Source organism: Sinohyriopsis cumingii, chromosome 10 (genome assembly GCF_028554795.1).
Source record: "Sinohyriopsis cumingii isolate HCF-2022 chromosome 10, ASM2855479v2, whole genome shotgun sequence".
Taxonomy (NCBI): domain Eukaryota; kingdom Metazoa; phylum Mollusca; class Bivalvia; order Unionida; family Unionidae; genus Sinohyriopsis; species Sinohyriopsis cumingii.
Window position 1 is genome coordinate 95946700 of NC_142970.1, and position 22515 is coordinate 95969214.

The 22515-nt window shown below is 33.4% G+C and overlaps 1 protein-coding gene across 4 annotated transcripts in view; it reads right to left on the bottom strand.

The window, feature by feature from the left end:
- Positions 1-258: 258 nt before the first annotated feature.
- The window catches only part of LOC149790611 (inositol-trisphosphate 3-kinase homolog), a 105243-nt gene continuing 82986 nt past the window's right edge, over positions 259-22515 (bottom strand). For 3 of the 4 annotated variants that reach the window (XM_089972722.1, XM_089972721.1, XM_089972723.1), the window contains 3 exons: positions 19907-20026; positions 18373-18549; positions 259-15313 (listed from right to left, as the gene is read on the bottom strand). In XM_089972722.1, the coding sequence (XP_089828848.1) occupies positions 15257-15313; positions 18373-18549; positions 19907-20026 (354 nt within the window). In that variant the 3' untranslated portion in view covers positions 259-15256. Of the gene's footprint in view, positions 15314-18366; positions 18550-19906; positions 20027-22515 lie in introns of those variants that run through there. The other variant, XM_089972724.1, reaches the window with a different exon arrangement.

Genomic DNA, 22515 nt, shown 5'->3' on the forward strand with positions numbered 1-22515 from the left:
TAATTGCCACAACATGGCAAAACATACGCATACAGCATGGCTTCTGATTTAGCTATGTAAAGGTGACGATTAATGACAGGAGGTAAAATAAACAACTTTAACAAACTTGAACACAAAATCTTTACATCACGACTCACAACCACTGCTATTGTCATGCTCAAGGCCAAGAATATGTTGTGTATGTCTTCCAATCATTTTAATGCTGATGAAAAAAATAAAAATATACCACTCATATTCACATCACACAGAAGACACAAGATAGTTTGAACTTTTAATCATTCAAAGTAATGTGTACATTATACAGACAGATAATATCATAGTTGTAATATCCTTGTGCACACACATTTATCTTGAAGATAGGAATGTTCTCATAAAATGAAAAGAAAAAAATGACAGAACATTCATGACACAAAATTATACCCTAGTTGTTTGCCAGGGTCTATTATAGACTTACAAATTTAAGAGGAAATTCCCTGTTCATTTGATACAGAATTATACCATAGGAGTTTAGAAGGGTCTATTATAGACTTACAAATTTAAGAGGAAATTCCCTGTTCATTTGATACAGAATTATACCATAGGAGTTTAGAAGGGTCTATTATAGACTTACAAATTTAAGAGGAAATTCCCTGTTCATTTGATACAGAATTATACCATGGGAGTTTAGAAGGGTCTATTATAGACTTACAAATTTAAGAGGAAATTCCCTGTCCATTTGATACAGAATTATACCATAGGAGTTTAGAAGGGTCTATTATAGACTTACAAATTTAAGAGGAAATTCCCTGTCCATTTGATACAGAATTATACCATAGTAGTCTATTACTATGGAGCTGACTATGATAAATCACACCTCCTTTTGAAATAAGTGAATTGCTTTAATATAGGAAAGTTTTAATGAAGAAATAAACAGGAGGTTGAAAATATGATGAATAATTTTTGCCAAAATTACAGGTTTAAAAATCAATGCAATTTTTCATCAAATGGTGGGAACTTCAGACTGTACATCCAATAAGAGAACCCTCTTTTGCACATCACTTAAAACTAGTTATGACAGAAATTTAAATAGCTAAAAAATACATATACAAGTATACTATAAGTATACTATAAGTATGAAAAACAAATTACAAAAACCACAAAATGTAATAATTACATACACAAGTATACTGCAGGTATAAAATGGCAAAGTAAGAAATGAAATATTCACTTTCATAATAAAGGCATAATTGCTTTAAAATATTCATTTTATTTATGCCACAGAATAAAATATTAAAATTTTTTAAAATTATTTTCATACTCAAACCAAATTTACTAAAAATTTCATTTAATGATGTTAAAGAATACATGTGGCTATTTATGTCACAGAATGAGCTACATATATTTTGTTATATTTTCCACAGCCCTGTTATACGGATGAGATCCAGTCCAAGTAGTTCACATACATGAAATACCCTGAATTCAACTAAAATAAATCGGATAGAGATAAAAATAATTTGTGGGGAGAACATTTTTGACATGTGGCAAAATAATATGCAATCCTGTTAATTTATCAGTTCCAAAATGACTCCTAAGTACATGGATATTAGCAGTATAGTGTAGTAGTGTCTCACAGTAACTATGTATCGATCCAAATGCTATAGAAAAATATTTGTGCACTTATGAGTGATGAGGGGCTTCACCTTAATGAAAATCATCAAACATAAAACATGCTTTCGACAGAAAACAAATTTTCTTGCTTCTGGCAACCTTCTGCATTGGCTTTGAAACAACACTGCAATAACGGCATTCAGAAACCACTATATTTTCAAGGCTTTATTGTATAGAATTATATATATTAGACTACTTGGCTGCCTGGGCCCCCACATTGCTAAATGATGCTGAATTACACAATGCATATGAAAAACAAGAACTTTTCTCCACAACTGTCTTTTATGCTGTGCAATAAAGGATATTATATTTGAGGCAGCTCCATACAATATTTATATCTACATATAAATGTATAGGGTTTTAATGGCACATCAGCACAATCAAGGCAATCTAATGTCATATAAGCTTTGGATTCCAAATAAAGGCATACAAAACAAAATTAAAGGCAAAGCTGGGTAAAATCTTTAAGATACAACATTGGATATCAACTTAAACTTTAAAAATGTCAAAGACCTTCTCAATATAAACAATCATCACCAGGTTAAAAAGACTGCCCATACAGTCATATGCAGGAGGAAGCACTGTGCTTATTTCACAACCCCAAACCCACAGGTGGAAGAAAATTTATTTTTACATGCAAAGCCAGAATGGGGTGGGGGGTGGGGGGTGGGGTGAGGAAATTTATTCCACAACCCCAAGCTTGCAAGGGTGAGGAAATTTAATTTCACAACCCAGAGCAAGAGATGGGGGGGAGGGATTTATTCCACAACCCCAAGCCTGCAGGGAAAAGGATACTTATTCCACAACTTCCAGCCAGCAGGAAATTTATGATACCTAAATCAATTTCAATCTTATGCCCTGAAGATCATCTACTATTGTAACATCTATGTATAATGCACACCTCCAAATAATGGGACTGTTACATTATAACATCATTGATATGAATCTCTTTTTACCTAGGCGTTTTGTAGTGCTGTGATCTCTGTGATAGACTGGATGAAAATTTATGAGGTTGCGACCTATTTTTGTATATTAAATAATGAAAAGGAAATAATTCATACAATTTTAATAAGTTTCCCCCTAAGTATATGAGACCAATGGAAACCTTGAGCAATTTATGACCTACCCAAAGTCAGTCATGTAGCTTTTACTTTTGTTGTGGACAGTCAACAGGGTCTTAGAAATTTTGACAATTAGTGACAGGGGAGTGACAGTAAGTGACCAGGTACTGACAATTAGTAACCAAGTACTTACAATTAGTGACCATGTACTGGCAAGTAGTGAGCATGTACTGGCAAGTAGTGACCATGTCCTGACAATTAGTGACAGGATACTGACAATTAGTGACAGGACCTTGACAATTAGTGACATGATACTGACAATATTTGACAGGTTACCGATGATTAGTGACCATGTACAGGCAATTAGTGACAGGGTACTTTTCCCACACACTATTCTATGCACTGATTATTACCCGGCAATAGATATCCAACAAAGAGTTGTGCCAAGATAATGTACATGAACCTATACATTTTTGGAGTGATTTTGGATTGCTTAGACCAATGCAATGCCAAAAACATATTTAAATAATGTTAAATTAACCAACATTTCACAATTGAAAATTTTCTTGCAAAGTGCGAATGTATTCCACATCATTCAAAATTATAATATGAAACAAAGAGAAAATGTATCCCACGTGATTCATACTTATAATAAGAAAATATAATTAATGTAAAATTCATGTAATATTCATGTAGTATTCATGTAATATTCTCTATTTATACCATTGCTATAAGTCCAAATATTAAAAATTAAATATTGTTATTTTGTTAAGGTTCTAGATACAATCTGAATATCACTTAACACCATTCATACTTACAATATAAAACTGAAATAATTCTATTTATATAAACATACACATACTTCTTATATAAATATTTTATCAGTATATTGCAAACAAATCAATGTTAGTTATAAGTAAAAGAAAATGATTTATATTTTCTGCAAACACTTAGTAATAGTGATCAAGAAATAATGTACATGTATAACATCATACAATCTACAAAGTGGGTGTAGCAGTGCTCATGATAAAATATACTTATTTAATTTTGTAGAAAAGTAGAAAAACAAAATAAAATGGACTTTATAGAGTTTTATTCCAAACCTAACTGCCTCCCATCCCTTTAAATTAGGACACCAATAATCAAAAATGTGTCCTCATCCTATTAAATTAGAAAATGAATAATTGCATGACTGGTTCCTGAAAACCAATTGCTATTTTCACTCTGGTAAAAGTGATGAAGAATGGTGGAAACTGAACAACCACCTTCAACAGTATTAATTCATGGCGTCATTTCTGATCAGATATAAAATACAATACTATTTTGTGCCATTAATCCAACCATTTCAGTGTGAGATGTTAAAATGGCATATGTATGCACTCCCCAAAACTGTACAGTAAGGAGTTTGGAAATATATGATGTCAAAGAAGGTACCCATAACTACATCTGACCTCCTCTGTCAAAACTCCAGCTTTTTGCAATCAAACTTCATTAAACAATACTTCATCAATGGAAAGGCATGGAGTGTTTTAATCTGGTGGAATGTCAAGATACTTCAAAACTCTGATTTACCATGATCACTAATTCACTCAAGCCAGCAACTCAGAATCACATGCACTTGCTTATAAGTCGAGTCAAACTGTAAACAACATAGACCCTGATCTGCCATCACCTAATGTGACTGGGTCTAAATTGCTTTTTCTACGATTACTTTTAGCAAACTGCACAGACTCAGTTCTGCCTGCATGTTATGAGATGGTAGATCTGGGTCTGTGGAGTTAGACATGACTTATAAGCAAGTACTGATGTTATGTTTGCCAAACTCAATTCGAATTATTGAGATTTACATCAGTAGAAACTCTTAATACAATGAATTATAATTGGCGATTAGTAAAAGATCTTGACCCATCAGTTGGGCAGACAATTTGATGAGTTTTAATCCACTGTCTATAAATAGCAATTGGTAAAAAAGGCCTTGACTCATCAGCTTGGCAGACAATTTGACGAGTTTTAATCCACTGTCTATAAATAGCAATTGGTAAAAAAAGGCCTTGACCCATCAGATGGGCAGACAATTTGACGAGTTTTAATCCACTGTCTATAAATAGCAATTGGTACAAAGGTTTTGACCCATCAGTTGGACAGACAATTTGAAAAGTTGGGAATACCACTGTCAGGCTTTTTGGAATGTTTTTTTTCCCCCCTGGAAAATAGGCCGACTATTAGCTGTTAAAAACAATGAATTCCACAGGAAATGGGCTTATTGGCCCTTAAAAACAATGAATTCCACAGGAAATGGGGTTATTGGCCTGTAAAAACAATGAATTCCACAGGAAATGGGTTTATTGGCCCTTAAAAACAATGAATTCCACTGGAAATGGGCTTATTGGCCCTTAAAAACAATGAATTCCACTGAAATGGGTTTACTGGCCTGTAAAAACAATGACAATCCACAGGAAATGGGCTTATTGGCCCTTAAAACAACAAATTCCACAGGAAATGGGCTTTTTGGCCCTTAAAAACAATGAATTCCACAGGAAATGGGCTTTTTGGCCCTTAAAAACAATGAATTCCACAGGAAATGGGCTTATTGGCCCTTATAAACAATGAATTCCACAGGAAATGGACAATGAATTATAATGCATTTTTGAAAAGAAATTTTGAGTTTACTGAATAAACAAAAACCAAATCTGGTATTTAAAAAGATGAAATAAAAAAAATCACGGATTTAAATTTTGACCCTGTAGAAATTTGGTGTGGTTCATCTCTCATACATCACAAAATTAAGATATAATAGAATAAAAAAATATATAAAAAGAAAACGTCACTGCAGACATAAACAACACAAGTTAAATACATGTAAAAGTACAAACGTTTATGGTTCTGGTGCCACAATAGGTTGTGTATAAATTTGTTTTATTTTTAATACTGAGTCACTATATCAATCAAAACTATACAGACAGTGAAATATTTGCATAGCTGTTTATGTGACATTATTTATCTTGGCTTTTGTTACAATGAGAAGTCCACAACAGGGGTGCCAGTCCCTGTATTATTCCTGACCATGACAATGTACTCCATTAACCTAACAATGTATTTTTTAACATGTCAGTCCCTCTACTACAGTGGCTCCTAACCACCATATCACAACCCAAATCAGGTATGTGAGGACATTCTGAAGGGTTGCCAGGAATTGTTCTGGGAGGGTGGCAAAACTTATCAAAATGTGAAAATGGGGGTCATTAGGCTCTGAAAAAATATTTTTTAGGGTTGCAACCGAAAATGGTTGGGAACCACTGCTCTACTACGTGGCCAAGTGCCAAAAGTACTTGCATTAAAAAACAGATAGACAGTACAATAGGTGGTGCATACTGAACAAATTTCTCTAAGCTGGATTAGTGAAAGCAATGATTTGATTGCTAATGATGCACTAGAAATCCAAAGAGAGGAAGTGGTAGCCACATGTGGTGCATCTAGTTTTAGCTACAACAGACCAACCACAAAAGCTTTACCTAGTGCCCGATTAAAGTTTGCAGGGATAAAGGCACCATGGATGGTAGGATACAGAGACGGCACACTTTCCTTAGTAATGGACTTCTGAGAAAATAAAATTAATGACAATTTTCCTTGTAATGTTGAAGAAAACAGTCGATGGTGCAAAAAAGACCCTCATTTTATCATCATATGTACTTCATAATGTGGAGTAAAATGATGACATTACAACACAACATTCACAACTGCAATGAAATTAAGCACAAGTATTAGAGGATTACAAGTGATTAAAGTGTGTTAAACATAATCATGAACAAAATTTGTTTTGTAATTACTACGCGATAAACAAATGCAACTGAAATGTTTATCCAAGAGACATTTCCAGGACCATTTATTACATTTTGGAAACTTTGCTCATCTGAAACAGCAAAGACAGTGCTTCCTCATTATAATTCTGTTCACAGACATTCTGGAGTATACTGCCTTAAGGTGAATTAGTCTTATAATGAAGTGCATGAAACAATTTTACTACATGTACTTCATAATAAAAAATCCTAGACCATACACACCTTAAGACAGGAACAATGTTATAATGAATGGCAATATAATGAGAAAGTGCAGTAGTAAATAGATATCAAACAACATACAATTATCCCTCAATATAATGCTTTACTAGGACTCATAAAAGTGTACTGTCTTATATATGAGGTAAACTTATGCTAAATTACTTCAACAAGACATTCAGTCCCAAAATGAGATCCATTACCATACCTGTGCAGTATGTAGAACTGTGTTATACTGAGACTGTTATATGTAGGACAGTGTTATAGTGAGACTGTTATATGTAGGACAGTGTCATATTGAGACAGTTATATGTGGAGCTGTGTTATATTGAGACCGTTATATGTAGGAGTGTTATAGTGAGACTGTTATATGTAGGACAGTGTTATTCTGAGAACCCTTTTTGCAATAACTGGCCAGAAAAAAGGGAATACTTTGCAAAATCCCATACAAATCTCTAGTAAAAGACATTTAAAGATATGTTTACCGTTGAATATACTGAAATATTCCCAAGGTGTGGCTCATGCTTGATCCAAGGGTTATTAAGAGATAAAAGTTTGGGGTTAAGAGTGGAGGGTTCTTATTTTTAATCACATGTGGTTGATCTAGTGATGCTATTGGTGTCAATTCAGACTAATCTAAGTGTTCTGTGCTGAGTATGCTCATTAAAAAACGACTCATAATCCCCCCACCTTATGTCTGAAACAGCAGTAAAATGTTGGCAAATTCTCCACTCAGCAATAAATAACTCTTTCCATGATAAATTGTATGCTTTATAATACAATGTAAAATCAATCAATTTCCTATTTTTAAAAAATTAAATCAATTCCAGATAAAAATGAAAATAATGCCCTGTAGTTTCTTTTCCATCAAATATAATACACTATTCAACAAATCCATTTTTTATGTATATATGAACAGAAAATATATTTAACCATGAAGAAGCACAAGGAAAAATATTTCTGCTATGTATCTCAGATACTGTTAAGATTACTTGTTTTCCAAACCAGACATTGACACAAAATACATGATATTCCATTTTCTAGTTATCTGTAACACATCTGTATGACTAGAAACACGCATGTTTTCATTCAATTATTTTGTATGTTAAAATTGACACCACTCCTAAGAAAATCAATTTGGTGAAAAACCTACAAGAAACAATGATGAACAACATGGAGTCTGATACTGACAGGTTATTATATTCAATAAACTTGACAAAAATGTGGAATTCACATCTGAATGAGATTCTAAATTTCATGCAAATGAGGGTACAATAAACGGAAAATTATATGCTCACTAAATCGGTCACATAATCGACCTTTATAATCCATCACATATTTGGCCTTTATAATCCGTCACATATTTGACCTTTATAATCAATCACATATTTGACCTTTATAATCCGTCACATATCTGACCTTTATAATTGGTCACATACTTGACCTTTATAATTGGTCACATACTTTACCTTTATAATTGGTCACATACTTGACCTTTATAATTGGTCACACACTTTTGAATGCAAAATAAGTGGTGTCCTCCTTGTCTTAATGAGATCCATCACAAAATACAATCATGGTAAAAGAATGAAGTTATTCTGCAGAAATTATTTATTTGCTTACAATATGTGACACTGACCTTTGTGCCACTGACCCTAAAATCTATCGATGCCTTTCTGGTCTCCGATGCATGCTATCCATGAAGTTTGGTCAAAGTATGTGCCAAAAAACTTGTATTATTATTATTATATGAAAACTGTTTTCCTTCCTGGAATCCCTCTGACCTTGACCTATGATTTTTCCATGCCAAAATCATTGTTTTCTTGACATATTTATACTATCCTTCAGTCTGTAACCTTGACCTTTTCACTCCAAATGAATAGCTTCACTGTCTCCATGCAAGCTAACCTCAAAATCTGCAGTTAGTAATGACTTATAAGTGAGCACATATGGTACTTGTAAAGGGTGAGAACTCTGGTATTAAATGCAGGTCACATGGTCAACTCTACCAATTTCATAACTTGCTGTTTAGAATCTTCAGAAGGAAAGCTAATATATAACATATATTCTATAAATAGGAATATGTCTATATGACACAGATACCCTGTAAATATGATGCACTATGCCTTTCTGAGATACTGAAATTAGCGGTGAAAAATTATCTCCTTAATCTGGCCACTAGGTGTTGCAAATATATGTTAAGACAGTGGGTTTAACTGTTTCTGTTAACATGCAAATGTATGTTAAGACAGTGGGTTCAATTGTTTCTGTTAATATGCAAATGTATGTTAAGCAGTGGGTTCAACTGTTTCTGTAAATGTGCAAATGTATGTTAAGACAGTGGGTTCAACTGTTTCTGTTAACATGCAAATGTATGTTAAGACAGTGAGTTCAATTGTTTCTGTTAACATGCAAATGTATGTTAAGACAGTGGGTTCAATTGTTTCTGTTAACATGCAAATGTATGTTAAGACAGTGGGTTCAATTGTTTCTGTTAACATGCAAATGTATGTTAAGACAGTGGGTTCAACTGTTTCTGTTAACATGCAAATGTATGTTAAGACAGTGGGTTCAACTGTTTCTGTTAACATGCAAATGTATGTTAAGACAGTGGGTTCAATTGTTTCTGTTAACATGCAAATGTATGTTAAGACAGTGGGTTCAAATGTTTCTGTTAACATGCAAATGTATGCTAAGACAGTGGGTTCAAATGTTTCTGTTAACATGCAAATGTATGTTAAGACAGTGGGTTCAACTGTTTCTGTAAATGTGCAAATGTATGTTAAGACAGTGGGTTCAAATGTTTCTGTTAACATGCAAATGTATGTTAAGACAGTGGGTTCAACTGTTTCTGTTAACATGCAAATGTATGTTAAGACAGTGGGTTCAAATGTTTCTGTTAACATGCAAATGTATGTTAAGACAGTGGGTTCAATTGTTTCTGTTAACATGCAATTGTATGTTAAGACAGTGGGTTCAACAGTTTCTATAAACATGCAAATGTATGTTAACACATTAACCCCTGGTGACGAGTTTACATGGCAGGAGGTAGTAGCCTACTGCCGAGCTCTGTAGCATCAAGGTCATGTAAGATACACTAAAGTGGGTGGTATTATAGAAAGGTAGACAGATGTAGCTCTACAATGATATCAAATAATCTGGAATTTCTAGTTGCACTACAAAATAGTGAGAAAAAAAACTAATTTTGTGGGCCCGACTTTTTTCTACCCAAAATTTGCCCATGGTGGTCGGAATCCAATTTTGTGTTCGGATTTAAGACTTTTTGGTCTCAGATCTAAGGCAGACCAGTATGAACTGCAAACAGACAGATGAACCTTTGCAAAAGGTAGGATAAGATGGGCATGTGGAATAAAGAGTGGCCTCAATACAAAAACAATGGCTCCATTAAGCAAAAAAAAAAAAAAAAAATAAGTAAAAATAAAGATTATTTTTTTTTACCTGTTTGCTCATGTGCAAGCCATATAGCAAATGAAAAGTGTTTCTAACACAACTAGGCAGTATGTTATTGGAAGATCATCTGGAAGTTGGTGTTTTAGGCTGTATTCAGAAAAAGATTTCAAAATGTGTTTCCTACTTGAATTTCAGACGAAAATGACCAAAAAGATCCATGGGTTAATGTGTTCAGACAGTGGGTTCAATTGTTTGTATAAACATGCAAATGTATATTAAGACAGTGGGTTCAATTGTTTCACCAGATTTTATGTCTTTGTTGTCAATCTGAATTATATTAAGCAAAATACATTGTATCATAGGTAAGAAATTTTCTTCATACTCAATATACATGGCAGGGATATAAGCAATGGACTTTTCTACACTACTCCATACATATGGCTGGGATATAAGCAGTGGACTTTTTATACATTACTATACAGACATAGCTGGGTAACAAATACTGGACATTATGTAAATTAGATTAACATTCATCAATGTATAAACTGAATCATATCACTGCTTGAATGAAATAAAATGAAAATGTTCTGAGAACCTGGAGGCAACTATAAATATCACAAAAACATTCCAAGTCTTATCTTGATTTTAGAAATATAAATTGATGAAAATGAAACAATTCTGGAACAGGATACAAAGGTACACTCATGTATAACAATAAAAGTGCATCCACCTACTGGTCAGTATTAATTTTTTAAAAGTTTTTCTCCAGAGTTATTTTGAGGTTTACAACATTTACTTTTTAACTTGCATTCATTAGAGGTTCGAAACTGGTACAGCTATTGTTCTTTAGTGGTTTGAAAACTGGTACAACTTATGTTCATGAGAGGTTTGAAAACTTGTACAACATATGCTCACTAGAGATTTGAAAACTGGTACACATGTTGTTCATCAGAGGTTTGAAAACTGGTACAACTTATGTTCACTAGAGATTTGAAAACTGGTACAAATGTTGTTCATTAGAGGTTTTAAAACTGGTACAACTATTGTTCATCAGAGGTTTGAAAACTGGTACAACTTTAGCTCACTAGAGATTTGAAAACGGTACAAATGTTGTTCATTAGAGGTTTTAAAACTGGTACAACTATTGTTCATCAGAGGTTTGAAAACTGGTACAACTTATGTTCACTAGAGATTTGAAAACAGGTACAAATGTTGTTCATCAGAGGTTTTAAAACTGGTACAACTATTGTTCATCACAGGTTAGAAAACTGGTACAACTTTAGTTCACTAGAGATTTGAAAACGGGTACAAATGTTGTTCATTAGAGGTTTTAAAACTGGTACAACTATTGTTCATCAGAGGTTAGAAAACTGGTACAACTTATGTTCACTAGAGATTTGAAAACGGGTACAAATGTTGTTCATTAGAGGTTTTAAAACTGGTACAACTTATGTTCATTAAAGGTCGAAACTCATACAACTATATCATATTGGTAATAATGCCACATCTTGCATTGAAAACAACAAACTTTTTGCTCTCTACACTTGGAACAGAAATACTTATGGAGAAGTTTATTTATTAACCACTTGGCCAAATCTTGTTAAGACAGGAACAGCCCGGTCTCTATCATATTGGTAAAAAGTACAGTAAAACCTGTCCTAACAGTCACCATTACTCAGTGGTCACATGTTTGCAAAGCTATCTAATTTCTTATATAAATGGCTTGTATGTAATGGTCACCTGCCTGCCATGTTCAACAGCATGATGTTTCCTAACCAAACAATGGTTTCTCCCTGCCTTAAGCAGTCAACAGAGCACATCTATATTGACCATTCAGTCTCCTCAAACTGAAATGTCTGGTTCAAGAGGAAGGCAAATCTTTTGATAAATGGAAATCATGTCAATCAGCGTCTAAAATATTTCTTTTTTCACTTGTACTCCTACCTCCTGTCACACTAACACTGTATGTCAGATTTGAAAGTGAGGCAGTTTTTAACAATATGGTAAAGGGTCTAAGCAATAGGTTTCCTGGATTGGTGGGAAAAGTAGTTGTATTATCACAGCAGAAATGGAAAAATGCCCATGTTAAAGGTATACTTATGAATTTGCCTTTGAATTAAAGCTATCTCTAAATAAAAAAGTTTCTCACTGAGAAGAGATATGAGTTACATCCCTTTTCAATAGTGTCAGGGGTCATTCAATATTCTATATAGGCATATGAAGTTTTGGTTCATGGGTCACAATGAATAACCATATATGGCTTCTTTTGATTTTCTGTTCATCACTGGCTTCTCACATATGCTATCTTTTGAACTAGGCTAGCTGAGCAAATGACTAATCTGGATAGTTTTTACGCAAACAAACTAAGACTGATGTATACTTTTAAGCTGGTGATGCTTTTGTTTACAAGATGGATTAAAATAAACAGGATGCAGTCATCTGGTGTGGAACATAAATTTAAGAGGACAACATATACCCGTAATTATGATTTTGTTGTACACTGCAAATAAAACAATCTTGATAATGATAATAATAATAATAATAACAGTATTGAGTGCATGACGTTTGTTCAGAAACCAATTTTAAAAGATGAACTTATCTACAGTAGTCACCTGTGTGCAACAGTCAGTTTTGCTTCCCCCACAAGTGGCTGCTAGTGACATGTTTGACTATAATATCTTTGCAGAATACTTATCTTGAATCACCTTTATCTGGGATATGAAAAACTAAATTACAATGGTACATCAAATGATAAATTCTGGAATTTCGTTCACTAAATATGTGACTTTAGGACAGCATGCATGTTCCCAAGGTTCTGGGATACAATACAGACCCTGAAACAGGTAACGTTCCCTTAAAATGGGATACAATGCAGACCCGGAAACAAGTCATTTTCCCTTACACTGGGATATAATACAGAGCCTGAAATGGGTAATTTTCCACTGACATTGGAATACTATACTGACCCTGAAATGGGTAATTTTCCCATGATGCTGGGACACTATATAGATCCTGAAGGAGGTAATTTTCCACTGACATTGGAATACTATGCAGACATTGAAACAGGTAATTTTCCCTTACATTGGGATACAATACAGACCCTGAAACGGGTACTTTTCCCATGATGCTGGGATACTATATAGATCCTGAAGGAGGTAATTTTCCACTGACATTGGAATACTATGCAGACATTGAAACAGGTAATTTTCCCTTACGTTGGGATACAATACAGACCCTGAAACGGGTAATTTTCCCATGATGCTGGGATACTATATAGATCCTGAAGGACACTAATGTACTATACAGACAATGAAACAGGTAATTTCCCCATGACAGTAGGATACAATAGTGACCCTGAAAAGGGTAGTTTTACCTTGACACTAGGTTACAATAGTGACCCTGAAAAGGGTACTTTTCCCTAGACACTAGGATACAATACTGACCCTGAAAAGGGTAGTTTTCCCTTACACTGGAATATATTACAGACCCTGAAACAGATAATGTTAGCAGTGAAACAAAAACGGTGAAATGATGCAAATGAAGAATGTTGGAAATTAAATGCAGAATGCAAATGCAAAAAGCAGAATGACTTGTGATAAAGGAAAACAATGAAATTCATCAATGTATTTGAAAATTAATTTGAGGCAGCCCCCCCACCAAAACGACTGAAGCCCTTTTGCATGATACTCCAGAATCAGATTTTGAAAATGACAGACAATTTTTCACCACATACAAGCTGTGATGACATTGTCCTTACTGAGAATGATATAAAAAACTGACACTGAATGTGATGATGTCCCCACCACTGGTTGTATCTGTACAATGTTTATTAGAACAAAATTAAATATAAAAAAATGGATGAAAAATACCTGTAATTTTACATTTTTTGCAATTGTTCTTATATTGTTTTGTTATAAATTCAATGCACACATTCAATGAGACATGATATGAAAGCAATAGATAACTCCTATCCAATGAACACTCTTGCTAATAGTAATGCAATATACTAGTCTTATCCAATTAACACTCTTACAAATGGAAAACTGACTAGGGTGAATACAGTTTCATTTCATTCGAAACAAATGAAAAGGAAAGGAAATAATGAACTTAAATGATAAATGGAAAATTAGAATGCTTTCCTGAGACTTTAAATAATGAAATTACAGCTGAATACAAACATGAATGAAATCCAAATAAAACACAAACTAAATTTTGAATGCATTTCAACTGCACATGAAGTGAAGATTTGGTAAATTATTCGCCTCAAGGTCTGTACATTACACGTTTCAGCCAACACTACTGCCATGTACCACTATCATGAATTCTCATTACATTATCTGACATACAAAATCTAGTACTGCTTTCTCTCTTGCCTGCCTTTTGACTTGGGCACTATACCCCACCTGACATACAAAATCTAGTACTGCTTTCTCTCTTGCCTGCCTTTTGACTTAGGCACTATACCCCACCAGACAACACTATTAGAAAACAGTTTCGATAAGAAAAGGCAATAACAAAATTTCACACTGTATTCCTATATAGTGTTTTGCAGATATAAGCCTAGCCTAACATCATTTATATAGGCTTCCCAAGCATGTCAAACTTCCAATGCAAACTGATTACCGTAGAAACTCAAAGTGCCATGGGACCAAATGTTTTATTTGAGCTTTTAATAGTTTCAAGGTTTCCAAGGTCACACCTGAACCGAGTAAACTATCTGAACAACGCTGAGCTGATGGAATCGGAATAAAATCAATTCACTAACACTGGTTGCCTGTTATAAGGGAAACGTCAAATCTGCTCTAAAAAAGATTGTGGTCAAAATGTAGCTTGTGTGTGTTTAAGTTTACAGTCAATATTATCAACTAAAAAAATAGGTACAAATTAAACGCTTCTTGTTCTTTACTTGGAGCTTCAAGACTTTATCATCTTCAGAGACTGTGTTTACTTGTATGTGTATTAAACACAGAAATAAAACTAAATATTGAAAAACTCTAATGCCAGTCTGCTTGCACTCAGATCATCCAAAAGGCTACCACAACTAGTAGAGGTCAAAGGTCATCCAGCGTCCTCTGTTGTTGCTTATCTATCTGACAGAGAGTTGCTTGGTTTTGACTCTATCCTAAGGTCTGTGAATAGCTGAAAGAGCAAAAACATAAAATAGTTTAATTTCTTCAAAGAAGGGGAATGAAGTGGAATAAACTGTCAAAACTGCACCAGCAGAAAATGTTACTTTGTTTACTCGCTTATAAGATGAGTCCAACTGCAACTGCAAAGATAGAGATTTGCCATTGCATAATGTGCTGGCAGACCCAGATCTATGCAGTTTTTGTTAGGAGTAGAAGAAAATGATATACACTCAGATCTACCAGTGCATTAGGCAACATATCGTGGTTGATATTGTTTGCAGCTGGACTTGACCTGAGTATAGATGTATAGATGTTACAATGAACAGTAGTCTTGAACTGGATCAATAACAACATTTGTCTCTACTGGAATCTGTATCCACACTATTCTATATTAAATATTTAACATTTGTCTCTACTGGAATCTGTATCCACACAATTCTATATTAAATATATAACATTTGTTTGTACTGCAATCCGTATCCACACAATTCCACATTAAATATATAACATTTGTTTGTACTGCAATCTGTATCCACACAATTCTAAATTAAATATTTAACATTTGTCTTTACCTGAAGCTTTATCCACACAATTCTACATTACATATTTAACATTTGTCTCTACTGCAATCTGTATCCACACAATTCTAAATTAAATATTTAACATTGTTCTCTACTGAAATCTGTATACACACAATTCTGTATTAAATATTAAACATTTGTTTGTACTGCAATCTGTATCCACACAATTCCACATTAAATATTTAACATTTGTCTCTACTGGAATCTGTATCCACACAATTCTACATCAAATATATAACATTTATTTGTACTGCAATCTGTATCCACACAATTCTATATTAAAATATTTAACATCTGTCTGTGCTGGAATCTGTATCCACACAATTTTACATTAAATATATAACATTTGTCTCTACTGGAATCTGTATCCACACAATTCTATATTGAATATATAACATTTGTTTGTACTGCAATCTGTATCCACACAATTCTATATTAAATATATAACATTTGTTTGTACTGCAATCTGTATCCACACAATTCTATATTAAATATATAACATTTGTCTCAACTGGAATCTGTATCCACACAATTCTATATTAAATATATAACATTTGTTTGTACTGCAATCTGTATCCACACAATTCTATATTAAATATATAACATTTGTCTCTACTGGAATCTGTATCCACACAATTCTATATTAAATATATAACATTTGTTTGTACTGCAATCTGTATCCACACAATTCTACATTAAATATATAACATTTGTTTGTACTGCAATCTGTATCCACACAATTCTATATTAAATATATAACATTTGTTTGTACTGGAATCTGTATCCACACAATTCTATATTAAATATATAACATTTGTTTGTACTAGAATCTGTATCCACACAATTCTATATTAAATATATAACATTTGTCTCAACTGGAATCTGTATCCACACAATTCTATATTAAATATATAACATTTGTTTGTGTTGCAATCTGTATCCACACAATTCTATATTAAATATATAACATTTGTTTGAACATGAGGCCCAAGTGTACCGGTTAGCACACACTTCATTTGTGAAGTGATTTCATACATGTGGTAAACTGTGGAGTGCACAAAAAAAGTCTGGAGAACTTAGTTGCAACATTGTCTGCTAGGCTTACAAAAGTAACACCTATGCCCAGTTTCATGTTAGGTTTACAAAAGTAACACCTATGTCCAGTTTCATGCTAGGCTTACAAAAGTAACACCTATGTCCAGTTTCATGCTAGGCTTACAAAAGTACCACCAATGTCCAGTTTGATGCTAGGCTTACAAAAGTAACACCTATGTCCAGTTTCATGCTAGGCTTACAAAAGTAACACCTATGTCCAGTTTCATGCTAAATGAAAAAAACTGGGTTGGTCAGACAGAATAAGATTTCTGTTTTACTCATTTTCTTGCTCCTCTTACTAAAAGTAAGCCAAGGCTGCCTGAGGTAATTTTATTCCTTTGAGAAAAGACCATGTCAGTATTAATAAGATATAAACTATATAGTTACTTAAATAAAAAAAATTATTTTAACTTGCTGTAAACTGAAATGAACCATTTTTGAATACTGTTTTCTTGTCTATGATCAATTGGTAAAAAAACAATATCGAGCAAAATCATCGTTTAAAGGGTTTTTATTATTTTAAGTAATGGTAGTCATATTTCTTGGCAGATGAACATCATCGGTATAAATTTTGAAAGCTTTTCATGCCAGGTTGATCTGTTCCAAATTTGGACAAAACTGGTTCACTTGTTGTTTCAGACAGAAATTGTTGTCGAATGCATGATGGATGCGGCACCATGAAATAATCTCACCAGGCCTTGTGGTCGGCCTGCTAATATGTGAATGCTTTAACTTGAAAGAATGACAGCATGTTTTTGGCCCATAAAAATTATTAATCACAAACCGGTTAAAGCAAATTTTACATTAATTAGTCCACTGTGACAAACATAAACAACTACATTTTTGACTTGAAAAGGCAGTTTAAGCTTCTATAAATTATACCCTGCCCCTTTCTGAGAGTTTACACTTGTATAAATTATACCCTGCCCCTTTCTGAGAGTTTAAATTATATCCTGTCCCTTTCTGAGAGTTTAAATTATACCCTGCCCCCTTCTGAGAGTTTACACTTGTATAAATTACACCCTGCCCCTTTCTGAGAGTTTTCGCTTGTATAAATTATACCCTGCCCCTTTCTGAGAGTTTACACTTGTATAAATTATACCCTGCCCCTTTCTGAGAGTTTAAATTATATCCTGTCCCTTTCTGAGAGTTTAAATTATACCCTGTCCCTTTCTGAGAGTTTAAATTATACCCTGCCCCGTTTCTGAGAGTTTAAATTGACTGAATGTGACTCCAAATGCCAGTCATGTGTTCTATGCAACAAATATTTATTACATTAGCTTAACAGAGTTATCTGAGTAATAGATTTTGTAAGTTAGGAACGACTGTTATAATATGATTGAATTTATTCACTTATTCACTGATGTACTAAAATAATTAACTTGGTTCATACCTTTAATAAATTATCTATTCCAAACAGAATGCCATCCTCATGGTTTCCAAGAGTCCAGGGATTCCTGTGGGTTATAGTTTGTCCATCCTCCAGGGTACTGGACTTGGAAAAGTCAATCAGCCAGGCCCCAGTTCTACCCTCCTTGTCATACATCAATAGGATGGAGCTACCGATCACCTGAAATCAGATATGAAGCTTAAATTACTGTTTCTCATCCATGTGAAACTGGATGGACCTGCAGATCGTTGATGAAATAAATGTTTCTTGGCTTTGAGAAAAAGGAATCTTGTTTTGCTGCGAATCAACAACAACAAAAAGCAGTGATGTAATATAAAATATTTTCACATACATGCAATAGTTGAAGAAATGCCTTACAGTCATGTTATTAATGATCTTTCAGATACTGGGCATCTTGAAAATAAATATAATTTATGCAAAATAGCAAACAAACTTCATCAGAAAAAGCCCTTTGTGGACAATTATTCACAACACGATTATAAAACTAGTATTCAGCCATTTAACAATCCCATTATCCCCTCCTTTTTTTTCATGTCCAGCAGGAATGGCATTCCCTTTATAATTTTCTTGAGGTAACTCATTGCTTATATTGGAGGTTTTGTTTTAGGCCCAGTTACGTGGGATTTACAGAGGGAGAGGACTATAAGAATAAGAATAAGAAAAAGAATTCTTTATTTCGGACTACAAAGTCTATACCTCTAAATTAAAATATAATTATAAAGTAAAAACACTGTAAACATAAAAAGCATATATATCATACATACAAGTATACAGATACATTTAAAACAATTAATTGTGCCATGCATTGTTAAGAATGAAATTAAATGACACATTTAAAGAGTAATTTATTCCATCTACTAATAATATGAGAATTTAAATGAATGTCATAGTTCCAAAGAGATTTCAATATACAGCTCTTACTATTAGATATTCTTGTCATCATTGAGAATACATACTTTCTCATTACTTCATCAAAACTGAATACATTATGATTTACAAACATGTTGGAGGCAATGTTCCATCTACGAAGACCTAATAGAAAATGAAGACTATTATTATAACCAATAACTAGTTTTCTTTTCATACATTCACTAAAGTTTGTCCACAGAGGAACACAATACATAGTGCAGCAAGAAGATTTGAATAATCTAACTTTGATATTCAATGAACAATTCTTAAATTTACGTAGAAGCATGTTTGTTCGAGTACACAAAAATTGTTAATGTCTCATCATATCTTCATTATCTGACCGATTGGATTTCAAAATATGACCCAAATAGGTATAACTGTTGACATATGTAAGAGCATTGCCATTAAGATGTACAGGGGGAGGAGATGGTAATTTGAAAGAAGTTGGCTGAAAGACCATGCATACTGATTTTTTTGTATTATAGATGATATCATTCTCTAATGCGTATTGTTCACATATCTTTAATAATTTCCTTAAACCTGTGATAGAAGGACTTATCAATGAGTATTGATAAATAACAAAATAAATGCATACACATATATTTACCTCATGGGACTTGAAAAATGCTGAACTCTCAAATAGAAGCTGCATTTCCTCTAGCCGTTTAATTAATGCTTTTCTTACATCTGTGTTACAATCCAAAAATTTACACAGTACATGCTCAATCTGGAAAAAAAATATTTTGACATTGAGTTTATTCATGCATGGCTATACTATGACAGGAACAGAACAAAGACTACTGTATTTGAGACATACTTGTGCTATGTTGAGGAACTCAACAAAATATCAAACAAGGCCAGAGCTGGCATGATGAGTGAACGACCAAAGCATTGCTTAAAAATATCAATCAAAACCTTAACAAACAGTTGCCACCATTGGGAATGTGACTGCAATGTCTTGTTTCCCACTAATCTGGGTTCAAGGAAAACTTTTATTTTTAAAAATATTTCTCAACTTTCATGTATGTTTTAATTTTGCAGGTTTAATCATCAAATATGGTGTGATCCGAAAATCATCATGGAGACCACATTTCATGGGGACATGCTTGTTTACTTTCATCTTGTTCAAACATACTATTTTTGACTGCATTTAAAACGACAGTATTTATGTAGATACTTCCTGGAGTTCTTCAGTCATTTATAGTACTATCCATTTATCATGAGCTTAGGTTTAGTTACAACTCAATTATAATGTACAAATTTAATATCCACAACCACAGTTTTCTTTAATCTATACAAGCTATAGAAGATACTGAAAGAAAAATGTGATGAAAATTTGGATTTAACATTTGGATTGTGGAGTCCCTATTTCAAGAAAAATGTGATGAAAATTGGGATATAACATTTGGATTGAGGAGTCCCTATTACAAGAAAAATGTGATAAAAATTTGGATTTAACATTTGGATTGAGAGTTCCTATTACAAGAAAAATGTGATAAAAATTTGGATTTAACATTTGGATTGAGAGTTCCTATTACAAGAAAAATGTGATGAAAATTTGGATTTAACATTTGGATTGGGGATTCCCTATTACAAGAAAAATGTGATGAAAATTTGGATTTAACATTTGGATTGTGGAGTCCCTATTACAAGAAATATGTGATACAAATTTGGATTTAACATTTGGATTGGGGGATTCCCTATTACAAGAAAAATGTGATGAAAATTTGGATTTAACATTTGGATTGAGGAGTCCCTATTACAAGATTCCACTGATGGCAATCAGATTACATCTTGTAAATCCTGTCCCTGATAAATTTCTGTAAATGTCATTAATAAGAACGTAATATTGTAAGCTCCTTTACATCTTTTTGTATAAATACATTGGTCTATTTGAGTTTCATGTTGTCACATCCAATCAGTCCTGAAATCTACCATATATGCAAACTAGACCGTAATCTATGGTTGCATAATGTGCCAGTACTGGTTACTCTTAACAAACTGCAAAGACCCAAATCTGCAGGCACAATATGGAATAGAAGATGTCTGTGCAGTTTACCACTGGACTCAGCTTAAAAGTGAGTACATAAGGCTTATTAAGGGAAATGGATACAGTAAGCAGAATTTTATACTCCCTCGAGTTTTCATTATAATTGGGTATACTGTACCTGTATAATTGGGTATATTGTACCTATATAATTATGTATACTGTACCTATATAATTATGTATACTGTACCTATATAATTGGGTATACTGTACCTATATAAACTTAATTTATTATTTCCAGTTGATTACACTATAGGATTAAATGATCATGGTTGGGTATTTATCGATGTGTAAATTTTACCTAATCACTCACAAAGTTTACATAAAGTCCTTATAATTCCAATTTACTTCCTTTCTAACATCAGATCTGCAGATTTAACCAACAAAACATTCACTTTTATGTACATCAAAGTTTTCTTTCATTAGCCTCTTAACTGTGGTAGAATACATAGCCCTATCTTCGCTAGCCTAGATTCATCGATTCTTTATACAGTGATATGGGGTAGAATGTCATTGTGGGTCATGCCAGTGATATACTGTTATGATTAATATTTTAATATATAAAAAATGGTTGTTGCGGTTAAATTAGGAATATTCCTTTTTTTTTTTAAAATTACGTTTGCGTATGGCATGTGTTGTTATAGCAACGTCATTGTTACTTTCTACGCATTTCGATCTTTCAAAAGCAAAATCGTGTCCATTTTTAGTGACATCCCTTGCTTGACATATGACCCTGACCATTAATAATCGCTGCTGTAACATGTTGCTGAGGTGAAATGCAATAATTTCAGAAGATTGGCTTCTAAAGCCTGCCATATGCCTTCTTCAGCAAAAGGGGTGAGTGTTGGAGTGTAGGAAGGTCTGTGCAATTACACTGTTTTAACTTCTAATGGTCGATTTTAAGCTGTGGCTTGTCATTTTAGATCGGAAATCAGAGGAGTGGGTGGGTGGGAGCTTGTTGTTATTATTAGAGTGTAAGGCACTGATATAGATAAAACTTCACCTCAAATGATCTGGTAACAGGGAACCAAAAGTAGTCCACAGAATTTATCGATGTGTAAAAAATTCCAGATCAGTATCATGTGACCATTTACATCCAATCAAAGCATAGAAAACACAGTCAGTTTATAAAAATTGGAATTATTTGCTCATATAAAGAAAAAACAATG